The sequence below is a fragment of the Marmota flaviventris genome, chromosome 6, assembly GCF_047511675.1.
Source record: "Marmota flaviventris isolate mMarFla1 chromosome 6, mMarFla1.hap1, whole genome shotgun sequence".
Classification (NCBI taxonomy): domain Eukaryota; kingdom Metazoa; phylum Chordata; class Mammalia; order Rodentia; family Sciuridae; genus Marmota; species Marmota flaviventris.
In genome coordinates this window covers 101,757,770-101,776,804 of record NC_092503.1, presented here as the reverse complement: position 1 = coordinate 101,776,804, position 19,035 = coordinate 101,757,770, and the positions used below count along the sequence as shown (strand labels likewise).

Below are 19,035 nucleotides of genomic sequence, written 5' to 3'. Positions count from 1 at the left end.
TTTCACAGAAACCTCAGTATAAATGCTTCCTTGTTAAATGTTATGCTAATGTTGGAGTACAGAATATTGTGAACATTTTCCGATTCTCTGTTCCAACCTTCCTAATTCTTCTCCTGGTAAGTCCAAGTGTGTAAACTGATTGAATCTTCTTTCCCTAGTAAAGAGGAAGTGAAAAGAGAAAAATTACCCTTAATACTTGGTTATTTTCCCACCTCTCCCAGAAGTTAAATTTCTTTTTGTTGAGAAGATGATACCTAGTGCTAAGGTCATCTTTTAAGGATTTTCTTTGTATTAGTCATTATCTGTTATTAATTGCTATTTAAAGATTATGTTGATTCTATTACTAGAAGATGTGTGCTAATAGAACCAGAAAAAAATAGACTGGTTAATAGTTAATAGATGAAAATTCTTTCCATCTTTTCATACTAATTATATATCAACCATTCACATGTATCTTTATTGATTTATGTAAGCCACTGTACAGAGTACCTCTTTGCTCTTTTAATTCAGCTTCTCTTTCATTGATGAACATTTTGAGTTAAAGTAAGCTCTTCTTAGTACAAATAAGCCTTTTCTTCTCTCCAGCTATTAACATCTGATATGCACCCCAAGATGTTTTAGGATCTTTGATGAATATTTCTTTTTTTCCATTTGTCATCTGAAATTATCACAGTCTTTCCAAATAATCATTTCATCATTGTCTCATGTATAATGCCAAAGTAAGTTAAACTCTCCAGTTCTAGGATTCTTACTTAAGTTTTTACTTTGGATTCCACAAAGGTTCTTCGATTCTATGCAATCTGGGATGATACAGACAGTATGTTTGGTGAATGTCGGACCTATATCATTCATTACTATCTAATGGATGGTACGGTGGAGATTCGAGAGGTCCATGAACGGAATGATGGGAGAGATCCTTTCCCACTCCTGATGAACCGTCAGCGTATGCCCAAGGTTTTGACAGAGAATGCAAGTATGTTCAAATTACCCTGTTATTGAGGAATTTTTTTTTAATCTTTAAGGAGTTTTTTATTCAGTGTGGTTGTTTCTTTACACTTGAAAAGTTCTAGATGTTTTCTTAGCAAATGGTTCTTAGCAAATGGCTTTCCCACAATACCCCACCTTTAACTTGATTCAGACTTGACTCCCAGACAATCTGGTAGAGATGACTCATATGTAGATCAAGGAAACCAAGCAAAAATAGCAGTGGGAGATTAATTTAAGGAAAGGTGGAATAGGCTTCTTAACTGAAGTGATTTAATAATGGATTTTTATTGTGCTTTTTAAACAGGACTTGTGATTTAAGGATATAGCTTAGCTTAGCATTTTCTTATATGCTTTCCTGATTTCGATTCTCATCTCAACTAATTTGTAAATAGGAAATTTCTATGTGTTTAACTTGAGATTGGGAAAGACATGTCTGTAACTCGGAGGGAGGAGTCCAATTGCTCAGAACCTACTCTTTTTTCACTGATCTAAAATAACACCTTGCATGTTAGATGGTAAGAAGGCAACAAAATGGTAATGGGTACCTGCTGTTTAATATTTCCTAGGATAAGGAGGCTTGCTTTACTTATTGACTTAGCAGTTAAAGACTTTTCTCTTACAAAATGTCATCTTGGTCACATGTAATAGCATCTCCGATGTTTGTGAGTGAAACAATTTTGCAAATGTGTTCATTGATTTTTTTTATTTTTACTATGTTTTTTGGAACTAGGAGATAAGAAATTCTAGGTATTAAGCAAGAGGTTTGTCTAGATTAGTGGCTGTAAACAAATTGGACAGTGCAAAGACTAAATTCAACCCACCCAAATGTATTTCTTAGCCTGTACAGTGTTGTTGTTTAATGCAGTGTTTTTTTGTGAGCAAGGAGTTGGAGGATTTTTATCCCTGTGAATATAGATAAATAAAATGTGGTGAAGGTGCACCTTGATTACTATGAATTAGTGAGAAGCAATAAACAAGATGTACACAGAGAGCAAATGAATGGATCTAAAAAAGAGTGCTGTGTAGAAAACAAAGAAATAGAACAAAATGATGCACTAAAATTTATATAATGTGAAACCCACGCAGAACAATACTACACATGGTACACATTCAGTCAAAAATGCTGCACATTAGTGGCAGAGGAGTCTAGGGTTGGTCCTTTAGAGTGATTCTGACCAGAGTTAGAATCCTACAATGCTGGACCACAGGCCAGTGACTATGGATGAGGCATGTGGGCCTACCTTGACCCATGGGAGAGGATTGGGGAGAATGGACTACCTTTTTGAGGTATTCCCTGGTTCATGCTGATCTCAAACAGCAAACTATTGCTGCATCTCAAAGAATTAGAAGAAAAAGATCAAACAAAACCTAAAATTAGTAGAAGGAAAGAATAAAGATAAGAAGTAAATGAAATAGACACTTAAAAGAATGTAAAAAAATCAATGAAACAAAGAGCTGGTTCTTTAAGAAGATTAAAAAAAATTGACAATACTTAGCTTGACCAAGAAAAAGAGAAAAGACACAAATAAAATCAGAGATGAAAAGGGAGACATTATAGTTGATACCACAGGCATATAAAAGATCATAGGAATTATGAGCAACTATATCCCAGCAAACTTAATAGCCAAGAAATGGACAAAATCCTGGACACATGCACCTTATCAAGACTGAATCATGACAAATAGGAAAGTTGAACTGACCAGTAACAAGTAACAAGTTGATGAATTCGTAATAAGTTTTCCATTAAAGAAAAGCCCAGAGACAGATTACTTCACTGCTGAATTCTACCAAACACTTTGAGAAGAACTAATACCAATTCTTCTCAAATTATTTTAAAAAACTAAAAAAGTAGGAGTTATTCTAACCACAGTCTATGATGTCAGTATTACCCTGATGCCATAACCAGACAAGGGTATAACAACAAAAAGAAAACTAAACGATTAAAAAAATTGATACGGAGGCAATTCTTTGAAACAAATTCTATGAGGCCAGCTTTATGCTGATAAGAAAATTATAGGCTGATATCCTTGATGATCATAGATTGAAAAATCCTCAACAAAATATTAGTAAACCCAAACCAACAGCACATTAAAAAGATTATTCATCATGATCAAGTGGTTTTCATTGCAGGGATGCAGGATGCACATGTTATGTTTTAGATTTGAAATATCTCCCAAAAGCTCATGTATGAGACAATGCAGATTTTTTCAGAAGTGAAATGAGTAGATTATAAGAATTGTGTATTAATCAGTGGATTAATCCACTGATATGAATTAACTGGGGTAGTAACTGTCAGCAGCTAAGGTGTGGCTAGAGGAAGAAGATCACTGGAAGCATGACTGTGGGGTTTATATATTCTCCCTGATGAGCAAAGCTCATACTCTGCTTCTGGTGGCCACATTCCAAGTAACTTTCTTCTTCCACACCCTTCTGCCATGGGCCTCACCGCAGGCCCAAGGCTATGGAGTTGGCAGACCATGGACTGAACCTTTTAGTCCATTAGCCAAAATAAACTTTTCCTTCTCTAAGTTGTTCTTGTCAGGTATTGGACACAGCAGCGAAAAGCTGACTAAAACATGTGATATGCCATATCAACAGAATGAAGAACAAATACAACATGATCATCTCAAGAGATGCAGAAAAAGCATTTGCTAAAATTCAACCTTTCTTGCTCTCTTTTTGGTTTTCATACACTTTACTATTTATTTATAATATTCAACATCTCTAACAATGAAAATGCTGGGGTAAATTAGGTAAAGAAGGAATGTTTCTCAACACAATGCCCATTTAGAAGAAGCCAATAGCTAACATTATACCAAATGGGTAAAAGCTGAAAGTTTTCTAAGATCTGCAACAAGACCATAATGCCCACTTTCACTTATCATAGTACTAGAAATCCTAGCCAGACCAATCAGGCAAGAGAAAGAAATAATAAAAAGCATCAAAATTGATCAAGAGGAAGTCAAATTGTCACTGTTTTCAGATGACATGATCTTATATGTAGAAAACCCCAAAGACACCACCAACAAAAACAACAAAATCAGAACTAAAAAGTTAAATTCAGCAAATTTTAAGATAGAAAATAAATATACAAATATCACTAGCATTGCTATATGCCACTGTGAATTATCTGCAATAGAAACAAAGATAGCAATCCTATTAACAATAGCTACTAAAACCAAACACACAAAAACAACTAGGAATAAATACCTAGAGGTGAAAGATCTCTACAATAAAAATTAAAATTATAGAACACTGATGAAAGAAATTAAAGAGGACACATAAAATAGATATCCTGTGTACATGGATTGGAAGAAGCAATATTATTAAAAAGTATATACTAAGCCCAGATCTGCCTCACTGACCTACACAGGAGCTCTTGCCCAAAGTAGACCTGAGACCACCCCGTGACCAGCAGACACCTGCCAGAGCTCAGGCTTAGCCCAGGACCTCCTCTGCTCACTGGTAGATACCCACCAAAGTCAGGCTGAGCCCAGATCTGCCTCGCTGACCTGCGCAGGAGCTCAGGCCCATGGTAGGCCCAAATCCATCCCATCAATGGCAGACACCAGTCAGAGCTCAGGCTTGGCCCAGGACTACCTCTGCCCACCAGTAGATACTGCTGCACTCAGGCTCAGCTCAGACTTGCCTTGCTGACCTGTGCAGGACCTGGGGCCCAGGGTAGGCCCAAGTTTATCCCGTCCCTAGCAGACACCTGCCAGAGCTTAGGCCCAACTCAGACCCAACTGGCTGACCTGTGCAGGAGCTAGGGCCCAGGGTAAGTTTGGGTCTGCCACACTCCCACCACCACCTGGGAGCCCAGGTCTAACCTACTTTCATCTTGAGACACTGCAGCCATCCTCAGAGCCTTCTCCATGCATTAGCCTCTACCTTGGACAACAGAGAGGGCCTAGAAGCAGCTGCATCTTGGAACAGGAATCCCAAAGCCAGTCTAAGGCCCACCCTTTCAGCCCCATCTCTGAAAGACATTGTATTCATCTTGGGGCACTTTCCACTGCTATCTCCAGTTACCTCCTGCTATTGACACCTATAATTGCAGTAGCATCTGTCCTGGGACACCGGCAGGGCCTGAAAGCCCAACACCAAGGTGAAATACAAATAATCTGCACAGATGCTACAAGATGATAGGGTAGAAATTGTAATACCTCAGATCCACACTGCAAGTAAGGAAATTCCATAGACAACATGAAAAAATAAGGGAGGAAAGTGCCCCAAACAAATCAGGATACTACAATAACAGAACCCATAGACAGTGCAGTTGATAAAATGTCAGAAAAGGAGTTCAAAATGTTCATAATTAAAATGGTCTGTGAATTAAAGAATGACCTAAATGAGCAAATATAGGCAAAAATTGGTCACTTCAACAAACAGATAAGAGAGCAAATATAGGCAACAATTGAAGACACCAATAAATAGATAAGGGAGCAAATACAGGCATCCATTAATCACACCAACAGAGAGATAAGGGAGCAAATACAGGTAGAAAAAGATTACTTCAAGAAAGAGATAGAGACTCTGAAAAAAAGAAATCAGAAATCCTTGAGATGAAGGAAATAATAAACCAAATTAAAAAAACTCAATAAAAAGCATCACCAACAGACTAGATCACTTGGAACACAGAACATCAGATAATGAAGACAAAGTATACAATCTGGAAAATAAAGTTGACCACACAGTGAAGATAGTAAAAAACCTTGAGCAGAACATCCAATAATTATGGGATAGCTTCAAAAGACCAAATATAAGAGTTATTGGGATAGAGGAAGCCACAGAGTTTCAATCCAAAGGAATGCACAATATCTTCAATGAGATAGTATCAGAAAATTTCCCAAACATGAAAAATGAATTGGAAAATCAAATACAAGCAGCTTACAGGACACCAAATGTACAAAATTACAACAGATCTATACCAAGGCACATTATAATGAAAATGCCTAGCATACAGAATAAGGATAGAATCTTAAAGGCTGCAAGAGAGAGGAATCAGATCACATATAGGGGGAAACCAATTCATATCTCAGCAGAGTTTTCAACCCAGACCCTCAAAGCCAGGAGATCCTGGAACAGCATATACCAAGCTCTGAAAGAAAATAGGTGCCAACCAAGAATCTTATATCCAGCAAAATTAAGGTTTAGATTTGATGATGAAATGAAAACCTTCCTTGATAATCAAAAGTTAAAAGAATTTACAACTTGAAAGCCTGCATGATAGAACATCCTAGGTAAAATATTCTGGGAAGAGGAAATGAAAAACAATGATGAAAATCAGCAGAGGGAGGAATTACATTAAAGGAAAAAAACTAATCGAAGGAGAAACCAATTCAAGTTAAATACCAAAAATAATCAAAAGTGGCTGGGAATACAACACATATCTCAATAATAACCCTGAATATAAATGGCCTAAATTCACCAATCAAAAGACATAGACTGGGTTCCGGCTCCCGGAACTGAGCCCGTGGGGGCTGCTTCGTGGAGCCTACTCTTATCGGAGCATACACCGAGCACGGAGCGGCCGAGTTCCGGCTCCCGGAACTGCCCTGACCCAGGGCTAGGAGCCCGCGGAAACTGCTTCTCGGTCCGGGTCCTGCTGAGGGCCGGTCAGGACTCACCCGTTGCTTTGGTTGCCCGGCAAGGGGAACGAAATGCTGCCATTCGCATAGGATACCAACATGGCAGAGATCTGATGTCATCAGAAAGCGGCGGAGGAGAGAACTTCATCAATACCAGCGGCGACAGAAACAGTTGGTCTCCTGGTAGGGGGGGTGAGGCACAGACACCCGAGTCTCCTCAATTTGTCGTCGAGCCAGAGGGGAGGAGCCGGGCCGCCGCCAGCGCCCGGAGCAGGCCCAGCGGCTCGCCAGCGTGGTGACCGCGTGACCCCAATTGGAGAGGGGGCAGAGCGGAGCCGCCACCCGTACCCGCAAGGTGGGCAGACCCGCAACCCAGTGGTACACGGGCGTGGTAGGAGGGGCAGGGCAGAGCCGCCGCCCGCGCTTGCAAGGTAAACAGACCTGTGACAGACTGGCGGGTCAGGCCCAGTGGCCTGCCAGCGTGGTACACACGTCACCCCAACTGGAGTAGGGGCAGAGCAGATCCTTCGCCCACGCCCGGATCAGGCCCAGCCGGTGTGGTGGTCACGTGAACCCAATTGGAGTGGGGGCGGACCGGAACCGCCACCCGTGCCCGCAGGGTGAGCAGACCTGTGACCAACCTGCAGATTAGGCCCAGGGGTCCGCAGGCGTGGTAGGAGGGGCAGGGCAGATCCGCCGCCCGGGCCTGCAAGGTAGGCAGACCTGCGTCAGACCGGCGGATCAGGCCCAGGAGCCTGCCGGCGTGGTACACACACCACCCTAATTGGAGTAGGGGCAGAGCAGAGTCGCCGCCCGTGCCAGGAACAGGCCCAGCGACCTGCAGGCGGGGTAGCCACGACACCCCAATTGGAGTAGGGGCAGAGCAGAGCCACCACCCGTGCCCGAAAGGTGGGCAGATCTGCGACCAACCAGCGGGACAGGCTCAGTGGCCTGCCGGTACGACAGACACGTCACCCCATTTGGAGTAGGGGCAGAGTAGAGCCACCGCCCGCGCCTGCAGGGTAGGCAAACCTGCAACCAACCGGCGGATCAGGCCCGGTGGCCTGCCGGGGTGGTACACCATCACCCCAATTGGAATAGGGGCAGAACAGAGCCGCCGCCAGCGCCCAGAACAGGCCCAGTGACCTGCCGGCGTGGTAGTCACGACACCCCAATTGGAATAAGGAGAGAGCAGAGCCGCTGCCCGCGCCTGCAGGAAAGTTACGCAAGCAGTATGAAAAGACAAGGAAAGAAAGGACCACAAGCAATGCAGGTCAACGCAACTTTAGAAGAGGTAACAGCTGCAGCAGATGGAATGTCAGATAAAGAATTCAGGATATACATGCTTCAGATGATCTGGAGTATCAAGGAAGACATTAGACAGCAAAATCAGACAATGAAAGATCACTTCGACAATGAATTATGAAAACAAATCCAGGAAGCAAAGGATCAACTATACAGGGAGATAGAGTTACAAAAAACAAACAAACAGAAATCCTAGAAATGCAGGAAGCAATAAACCAACTTAAAAACTCAATGGAGAATACTACCAGCAGAGTAGAACACTTAGAAGATAGAACATCAGACAATGAAGACAAAGTATTTCAACTTGAAAAGAACATAGACAGCTCAGCAAGACGGTTAAGAAACCATGAGCAGAACATCCAAGAAATATGGGATAACATTAAGAGACCAAACTTAAGAGTCATTGGGATACAGGAAGGTACAGAGCTCCAAACCAAAGGAATGAGCAGTCTATTCAATGAAATAATACAAGAAAACTTCCCAGACTTGAAGAATGAGACAGAATCCCAAATCCTAGAAGCCTACAGGACGCCGAATGTGCAAAATCATAAGAGATCCACACCTAGACACATTATAATGAAGATGCCCAACATACAGAATAAGGAGATAATTTTAAAAGCTACAAGAGAAAGGAAGCAGATTACATTTAGGGGTAAGCCAATCAGGATAACAGCTGACCTTTCAACACAGACTCTGAAAGCTAGAAGATCCTGGAATAACATATTTCAAACATTGAAAGAAAATGGGTTCCAACCAAGAATTGTGTATCCAGCGAAATTAAGCTTCAGGATGGAAGATGAAATTAAAACCTTCCACGATAAACAAAAGTTTAAAGAATTCGCAGCTAGAAAACCATCTCTTCAAAACATCCTCGCCAAAACATTACAGGAAGAGGAAATGGAAAATAACAATGAAAACCAACAGTGGTAGGTAAGACAGTAAAGGGGGGGGGGGGAAATAATCAAAGAGGAAAACAAACCATGTTTAGTAACAGAAATAAACAAATATGGCTGGAAGAACAACCCATATCTCAATAATAACCCTAAATGTTAATGGCTTAAACTCACTAATTAAGAGACACAGGCTAGTAGAATGGATCACAAAACAAGACCCAACAATATGCTGCCTACAGGAGACGCATTTGATAGGAAAAGACATACATAGGCTGAAGGTGAAAGGTTGGGAAAAATCATATCACTCATATGGACTTCGGAAACAAGCAGGAGTGTCCATACTCATATCAAATAAAATAGATTTCAAGCCAAAGTTAATCAAAAGGGATAAAGAGGGACACTACATACTGCTTAAGGGAACCATACACCAACAAGACATAACAATCATAAATATTTATGCCCCAAACAATGGTGCAGCTATGTTCGTCAAACAAACTCTTCTCAAGTTCAAGAGTCTAATAGACCACCATACAATAATCATGGGAGACTTCAACACACCTCTCTCGCCACTGGACAGATCTTCCAAACAAAAGTTGAATAAGGAAACTATAGAACGCAATAACACAATTAATAACCTAGACTTAATTGACATATATAGAGTATACCACCCAACATCAAGCAGTTACACTTTTTTTCTCAGCACACATGGATCCTTCTCAAAAATAGATCATATATTATGTCACAGGGCAACTCTTAGACAATATAAAGGAGTAGAGATAATACCATGCATCTTATCTGATCATAATGGAATGAAACTGAAAATCAACGATAAAAGAAGGAAGGAAAAAGCATACATCACTTGGAGAATGAACAATAGGTTACTGAATGATCAATGGGTTATAGAAGACATCAAGGAGGAAATTAAAAAATTCTTAGAGATAAATGAAAACACAGACACAACATATCGGAATCTATGGGACACATTGAAAGCAGTTCTAAGAGGGAAATTCATTGCTTGGAGTTCATTCCTTAAAAAAAGAAAAAACCAACAAATAAATGATCTCATACTTCATCTCAAAATCCTTGAAAAAGAAGAACAAAACAACAGCAAAAGAAGTAGAAGGCAAGAAATAATTAAAATCAGAGCTGAAATTAATGAAATCGAAACAAAAGAAACAATTGAAAAAATTGACAAAACTAAAAGTTGGTTCTTTGAAAAAATAAACAAAATCGACAGACCCTTAGCGATGCTAGCGAAGAGAAGAAGAGAGAGAACTCAAATTACTAGCATACGGGATGAAAAAGGCAATATCACAACAATCACTTCAGAAATACAGAAGATAATCAAAAACTATTTTGAATCCTTATACTCCAATACATTAGAAGATAGTGAAGGCATAGATAAATTTCTTAAGTCATATGATCTGCCCAGATTGAGTCAGGAGATTATAGACAACCTAAACAGACCAATATCAATTGAGGAAATAGAAGAAATCATAAAAAGACTACCAACTAAGAAAAGCCCAGGACCGGATGGGTATACAGCAGAATTTTACAAAACCTTTAAAGAAGAACTAATACCAATACTTTTCAAGCTACTTCAGGAAATAGAAAAAGAGGGAGAACTTCCAAATTCATTCTACGAGGCCAACATCACCCTGATACCTAAACCAGACAAAGACACTTCAAAGAAAGAAAACTACAGACCAATATCTCTAATGAACCTAGATGCAAAAATCCTCAATAAAATTCTGGCGAATCGGATACAAAAACATATCAAAAAAATTGTGCACCATGATCAAGTAGGATTCATCCCTGGGATGCAAGGCTGGTTCAATATACGGAAATCAATAAATGTTATTCACCACATCAGTAGACTTAAAAATAAGAACCATATGATCATCTCGATAGATGCGGAAAAAGCATTCGACAAAGTACAGCATCCCTTTATGTTCAAAACTCTAGAAAAACTAGGGATAACAGGAACATACCTCAATATTGTAAAAGCAATCTATGCTAAGCCTCAGGCTAGCATCATTCTGAATGGAGAAAAACTGAAGGCATTCCCTCTAAAATCTGGAACAAGACAGGGATGCCCTCTCTCTCCACTTCTGTTCAACATAGTTCTCGAAACACTGGCCAGAGCAATTAGACAGACGAAAGAAATTAAAGGCATCAAAATAGGAAAAGAAGAACTTAAATTATCACTATTTGCAGATGATATGATTCTATACCTAGCAGACCCAAAAGACTCTACAAAGAAACTATTAGAGCTAATAAATGAATTCAGCAAAGTGGCAGGATATAAAATCAACACGCATAAATCAAAGGCATTCCTGTTTATCAGCGACAAATCCTCTGAAATGGAAATGAGGACAACCACTCCATTCACAATATCTTCAAAAAAAATAAAATACTTGGGAATCAACCTAACAAAAGAGGTGAAAGACTTATACAATGAAAACTACAGAACCCTAAAGAGAGAAATAGAAGAAGATCTTAGAAGATGGAAAAATATACCCTGTTCATGGATAGGCAGAACTAACATCATCAAAATGGCAATATTACCAAAAGTTCTCTATAGGTTTAATGCAATGCCAATCAAAATCCCAAAGGCATTTCTTGTAGAAATAGAGAAAGCAATCATGAAATTCATATGGAAAAATAAAAGACCCAGAATAGCAAAAACAATGCTAAGCAGGAAGTGTGAATCAGGCGGTATAGCGATACCAGACTTCAAACTATACTACAGAGCAATAGTAACAAAAACAGCATGGTACTGGTACCAAAACAGGCAGGTGGACCAATGGTACAGAATAGAGGACACAGAAACCAATCCACAAAACTACAACTCTCTTATATTTGATAAAGGGTCTAAAAGCATGCAATGGAGGAAGGATAGCATCTTCAACAAATGGTGCTGGGAAAACTGGAAATCCATATGCAACAAAATGAAACTGAATCCCTTTCTCTCGCCATGCATAAAAGTGAATTCAAAATGGATCAAGGAGCTTGATATCAAATCAGAGACACGCCATCTGATAGAAGAAAAAGTTGGCTACGATCTACATTCGGTGGGGTCGGGCTCCAAATTCCTCAATAGGACACCCATAGCACAAAAGTTAATAACTAGAATCAACAAATGGGACTTACTCAAACTAAAAAGTTTTTTCTCAGCAAAAGAAACAATAAGAGAGGTAAATAGGGAGCCTACACCCTGGGAACAAATCTTTACTCCTCACACTTCAGATAGAGCCCTAATATCCAGAGTATACAAAGAACTCAAAAAATTAGACAATAAGAGAACAAACAACCCAATCAATAAATGGGCCAAGGACCTGAACAGACACTTCTCAGAGGAGGACATACAGTCAATCAACAAGTACATGAAAAAATGCTCACCATCTCTAGCTGTCAGAGAAATGCAAATCAAAACCACCCTAAGATACCATCTCACTCCAGTAAGATTGGCAGCCATTATGAAGTCAAACAACAACAAGTGCTGGCGAGGATGTGGGGAAAAGGGTACACAGGTACATTGCTGGTGGGACTGCAGATTGGTACAGCCAATTTGGAAAGCAGTATGGAGATTTCTTGGAAAGCTGGGAATGGAGCCACCATTTGACCCAGCTATTCCCCTTCTTGGTCTATTCCCTAAAGACCTAAAAAGAGCATGCTACAGGGACACTGCTACATCGATGTTCATAGCAGCACAATTCACAATAGCAAGGCTATGGAACCAACCTAGATGCCCTTCAATAGACGAATGGATAAAAAAAATGTGGCATTTATACACAATGGAGTATTACTCTGCATTAAAAAATGACAAAATCATAGAATTTACAGGGAAATGGATGGCATTAGAGCAGATTATGCTAAGTGAAGCTAGCCAATCCCTAAAAAACAAATGCCAAATGTCTTCTTTGATATAAGGAGAGTAACTAAGATCAGAGTAGGGACGAAGAGCAGGAGAAGAAGATTAACATTTAACAGGGATGAGAGGGGGGAGGGAAAGGGAGAGAGAAGGGAAATTGCATGGAAATGGAAGGAGACCCTCAGGGTTATACAGTGGAGGGGGTAGAGAGAGAGGAGGGGAGGGGAGGGGAGAGGTGGGGAGGGGGGATGATGGAGGATGGGAAAGGCAGTGGAGCACAACAGACACTAGTATGGCAATATATAAATCAATGGATGTGTAACTGATGTGATTCTGCAATCTGTGTATGGGGTGAAGGTGGGAGTTCATAACCCACTTGAATCAAAGTGTGGAATATGATATGTCAAGAAATTTGTAATGTTTTGAACAACCCACAATAAAAAATTAAAAAAAAAAAAAAGAAGAACAAATCAACACCAAAAGCAGTAGAAGACAGGAAATAATTAAAATCAGAGCTGAAATCAATGAAATTGAGACAAAAGAAATAATTGAAAAAATTGACAACACAAAAAGTTCATTCTTTGAAAAAAATAAATAAAACTGACAGACCCTTAACCATACTAATGAAGAGAAGGAGAGAGAAAACTCAAATTACTCACATACTGATGATAAAGGAAATATCACAACAGACACTACAGAAATAAAGAAGTATCCAAGGGGGATAGGTTTCAGGACCCTGTTGAGGAAATCAAAATCCACAATGCTCGAGCTCCTTATATAAAATACATAATATTTGCATATTAACTACATACATCATCATATATATTTAAAATAATCTCTACATTATTTATAATGCAAAGTGCAATGTAAAGGGTATATAAATGGCTATTTAGGGAATAATTCCAGGGAAAAAAATGTCTGTACACATTCAGCACAGATGCTATATATATATATTTAAAAAAATACTTTTAATATGCATGTGTTGAATCGTAGATGCAGAAACAATGAACAATGAGGGCCAAGTATAATAGGAAATTATGGAAGTATCTTTTTTTTAGATGTTCATGGACCTTTATTTTATTCATTTATTTATATGTGGTGCTAAGAATCAAACCCAGTGCCTCACACATGCTAGGCAAGCACTCTACCACTGAGCCACAGCCACAGCCATGGAAGTGTCTTTCAAAAATTCTCTAAACCAGGGTTTTCTTTTAAGTCATTAAGATGAATCAAAATTATATATTTATGATGGACATAACTGAAGTATCAAGATTCTAAAAGTTCTTTCATTGTTGAAGGTAATTGCTTGAAGGTAATGTCAAATGCGTGTTTGGCTTACTAAAAGCCTTCTGTTCAGCTGTTGAATGCAGTGCACAAGGTTCTGAAAATGTGTTTTTCTTTAGACAACTTCTATACTTGAGTCTTATCTTTTAAATGAATCTGGAATACCTCTTCGTTGGACCTTTAGTATTCCAGAAAGTTGAATGTTTTTCCTCACTTCTCTGAGCATGTTTAGTAGCTCATTCCATCATTTAAAAATGTTAGTTTAATATACTTATGGATGAAGGAAATATTGTGCTAGGTATTGGAAATCTAAAACTAATAGAAGGCCATATCTCAAAGTCTTTATAACCTGTGAGAAATATACATCAATAGCATGAATTCACAATATCATGTGATAATGTTTCATTTAGAAATAATATTAGTGGCTCTGTATACTAAAATTGCCTATCATAATGCAGATCCTGAAACTTTCATTTCAGTAATATGATAGATTGTTTATTTATAGAAACCCTAATATGTTATAATTTCAAATACAAATATAGCTCTTTTTTTTATACCTGGCATAGTGGAAATGGTGACAAAGGAAGGGAGCCCTTAGGCAAGAAGTGAGGTAAAAAACATCAGTTCACAAAGAAGCAAATACTAGATGTGGAGTTTGTGCAGGGATATACAGGAAGATAGGAGAAAAGGCCAGGAGGAATAAATAGGGTAAGAAGATAGGACTCTACCTATGAAGCTGGGATCTTAGAAGGATCTTAGAACTATCATGAGGGAACCACTCTGCTGACATAAATTAAAAATTTACTTTCTTCTTCAGGTCTTGACTCTGAACAGAATGGGAAAAAAGAATCCTCTAAAGAAATCCCCACAAACCAACATTCTCACATTTAGAGCCAGAATTTACATATTCTGTTTGTTCCCAGAATCCAAAATTGAAAATTTAGATTGGTTTAGTAATGCCCACACTTGCCTGTTAAAAGCAAATGTAAATCCATTCTGAAAAGACTGATTTTGAAACTCAGGTCTCAATGAATTTCCATAACTAATAATCAGTAAATATACCCCAAATGCAATACTGATTTTACATTTAAAAATTTGTTAATTCCTTCATGCATAGATTGCTATAATCATCTCATTCATTGTCCCTGAACCCTGCCTCCAATACTACGTCACACTGTCCTCACATCAATGATTATGCTGAAATGAAATCATTATTTGTGTATTTGTTTAGTATCTGTCTCCCCAAACAGAATATTTTCTCCAAGAAGGCAGGAATTGTATTTATATTAGCAATTATTGCAATCACAATACTTAGTGTTACACTTAATGTATAGTTAGTCACTAATAAATGTTGGATGAATAAATGAGTGGGAAGTTGTACCTCATTTGGTTGGATCCCTCCTCATCATTAAGATCATCTTATATGTTTTATAGAGAAGGACATTTGTTCTTTCTTTCTGTAGTGATTTCTTCTAAGCATTGATTTTGCTAAGCTTAGTGACTTTTAGTGATATTCCAGCTGCATTTGGGAGAAAGACTTTATAAAAACCCTTTGGGATATTGTTTGTGTGTCCTGTCAATAGATGGAAAAACACAACCTTGTGGGAATGTAAGCAAAAGACTGTACTGCCCCAGGTTCTCAAGAATACTCAATTCATGTGCCAGGGTTTTTTCCCCTTATGCTCATTCCTTCCTCTTTTCTCTTTAATCCCACCTTATGTTAGAGAACTTCCCTCAGTGTGTGCTGGAAATCTCTGATCAAGAGGTGTTGGAATGGTACACTGCCAAAGACTTTATTGTTGGGAAACCACTCACTATCCTTGGGAGAAATTTTTTCATTTATGATTGTGATCCATTTACTCGACAGTTCTACAAAGAGAAGTTTGGAATTTCTGATTTACCACGCATTGATGTGAGCAAGCAGGAACCACCTCCTGTAAAACAGGTATAGTAGTTCTGAGTATGGTGAGAAAAAAATTACTTTATGTAGAAATTGAAAAAAATTAAAAGAGAACTCCTATATGAATGCTCAATTAAAAAACAAATGAAGAATATGTAATAGAGTAGTTCACAAAAGAAATATAAGTAGCCAATTGACACATGAAAAGACCTTCAATCTAATAATCAAAGAAATGGATTGAAAATTATAATGTTTTTGAGTTTGTCTAATTTAAAAAAGATTCACAATATCCAATCTTTGCCCATGTGAAGGCATGTGAATTTTCACATACTATTAATAGGAAAGCCAATCAGAATTTTTCTGAAGGGTGGTTTGTCATCATTTTGATTTTTAAAAATAAAACGTTACATACTTTTGGCCTAGAAAATATGTTTTTGAAGACAAAGAGATATGTGTTTTATAGTGAAATAAAGTATAAGGCGGTTGACAATTTAAATTAAGATATGTTAATCCATATAATTAGAAGACTTAAGGGCCTGTAAAAGAGGAAGTAAGTCTGTGTGTACTAACATGGTCCAATGTGCATAATACATTTTAAGTGTATTTATATTTATAACATGATCCTATTTTTGTAAATTCCCCTATATAATATCTGCTTATATATACTGAGGAAAAAACCTGGAGGGATGTCAGCTATATTATTAATGGCAGTTGGTTCAACATGTGGGAATGTGGAGGTGCAGATGACCAGAGAACTTCCTTTTTATGCTCCTATGTTTGACTTTAATTTTTCTTTTTGTATCAAAGCAGGCATTGCTTAAAAAACATTTTATTTTTTAAATTTTTCATTTATTTTTATTGTGATCAAATACACACCAGCATACCATCTTGATCACTTAGAAGTTCAGTGGTATTAAATAGTTCTTTTAAATTGTGGTTTTGTGTGTATGTATGTGTGTGCTAGGGATCAAACCTGGGGCCTTGCCTTATGCATGCTAGACAAGTGCTTTACTACCAGGCCACATCCCCAACCCTCATAAATTATGTAGAAAACAGGAAGTTCCAAATCAAAGTTACAATAATACTAGCTTTTAGACAATTTTAAAATGTAATATATTAGTCTTTTAATGAGTCTCTATGTATTCACTTTTATCAAGATCTTTATTTCTTCATACATCTTCAAATTACTACATAGCATCCTTTAATTTCATTTAACCCTGAAGGACTTCCTTTTCTTGCAGGTCAGTTGTAGTGGCAACTAACTCCCTCAACTTTTGTTTGTCTAGAATGTCTTAATTTCTTTCCCATTTTTGAAGGGCATCTTTGCTGCATATTGTCTTCTTGGCTGATAAATTTTGTTCTTTTGAATATCTTTTGTCCACTGCCTTTTTGGCCTTCAATGTTCCTGATAATAAACTTGCTGAAAATCTTATTGATGATCCCTTGTATGTGACAAGATACCCTCTCTTGCTGCTTTCAAGATTCTCTTTTTATCTTTGTATTTTGAAAGTTTGATTATAATATATCTTACAGTGTGAGTCTCTTTGAATTTATCTTACTTGTTTATCAAGCTCATTAGATATTTTTATTCATGGATTTCATCAAATTTGGAAACTTTCCAGATATTATTTCCTTCAAATATTATCTCTTATCCTTTCTCTTTCTTTTCTCTTCCTAAGACACATACAGTGCGTATATTGGCATATTCCCACAGACACCTTAAACTCTGTTCATTTTCCCCATTTTTTTCCTTTATATTCCTTAGACTCAATAAATTCCATTATCCTAACTTCAAGTTCACTGATTCTTCTGCTGATTCAAGTCTGCATTTGAATAACTTTAATTTTCAGCTCCATAATTTCTTTTTGGGTATTTTATTTTTCAATTCATATTTCCATTTTGTCCATGTATGTTTCTGTTGACTTTTTTCATATCTTCCTTTTGTTCTCTGAGTACTTTCAAGACAGTTGTTTTAAAGTCTTTGTCTAGTAAATCTGCCATCTGAGTTTTTTTCAGGGATTGCTCTATTGAATTTTTTTCCCTACTTGAAAGGGCCATACTTTTCTAGTTCTTTGTATACCCTGTAATTTGTTGTTGTTGAAAACTGGACATATAAATTTAATAATATGGTAACTCCGGAAATCAAATTCTTCTCTTTCTCTATAGTTTGCTGGGGTTTTGTTGTTGTCGTTGTTGTTATGTTTTCATTACTTTTATTTTCAATTATTGTAGGCAGTTTCTGTGTCAAGTATCAGCCTGGGGTATAAAATGAAGGTCTTTTGGGGTCTCTTCTGCATATTTCCTATGCAGTAATTTAAAAATTTTCCTTGTATATGCAGTTGTTTTTGAATGTCCTTCTTGTTAGTATCAAGCTTCCAAAAGAGGAAAAAGAATAGTGAAATGCAGGAAATGAGGTACCAGACCTTTAGAGTTACTTCCTCTGAGAGGGAATGGCTTGTAGCAGTGCAGGGAGGTGCAACAACAATGGCCATCTGCCTGTTTGTCAATTCTCTGTGATCAGAAATAGCCATCACTGATCCATACTCAAATCCCCAATATTTGGAGGACAGAGTAATTTTTTTTGCCTCCTCTGGCTCCTGCTGGTTGTATGCAAGTTAATGTAGTCTGCTTACCGCAGGGTTGAGGAGTATAGGATTGGTAGCTGCTACTGTATAAGAGCTGAAATTTATGAAAATTCACCAATTTACTGCCTAAGCCTTCTTCTGAAAGTTACAAGTCTTCAAGAGACTCCAGAATTTAAAAATTACTACCTCAGATTCTGCAGTATAATTGTTGTTTAGGTAGAGAGAGAGTGAGTCCTGGTATTTCCTACTTTGGCATCTTCCCCAAATTTTCCCTTGTATTATTTTTATAACATTTTTATTCAGTTTGATTTTTTTTTTAAAAAAGAGGTATCTTTTAAAATTTCAGACCCTAGGGTATTTCATTATTCTTTTCCTATTCATCATATTTATCATATCACAAAAATGGTTGAGAGCAAAACAAAGACTGATTAATTAAAGATGCTGGAAGATGACCTTTCGTTGCAACATAGCTTTCTTAGAGCCACAGTGGGACACACAATTCTGTGTATTCCAGAAGTCTACTCTGATCTGAGAATAAGTTCATAGCACCTTATAATGTGCCAAAGTAGTGATCTGATAAACATGAACCTTCAGAATTTTATCCAAAGCACATATT

At 37.9% G+C, this 19,035-nt stretch overlaps 1 protein-coding gene across 1 annotated transcript in view; it reads left to right on the top strand.

Annotated features, from left to right (window-relative positions):
- The window catches only part of Efhc1 (EF-hand domain containing 1), a 59,902-nt gene that overhangs the window by 19,075 nt on the left and 21,792 nt on the right, over positions 1-19,035 (top strand). Inside the window, exons 5-6 of the mRNA XM_071613929.1 lie at positions 781-973; positions 15,659-15,879. Of these exons, the coding sequence (XP_071470030.1) occupies positions 781-973; positions 15,659-15,879 (414 nt within the window). The remainder of the gene's footprint in view (positions 1-780; positions 974-15,658; positions 15,880-19,035) is intronic.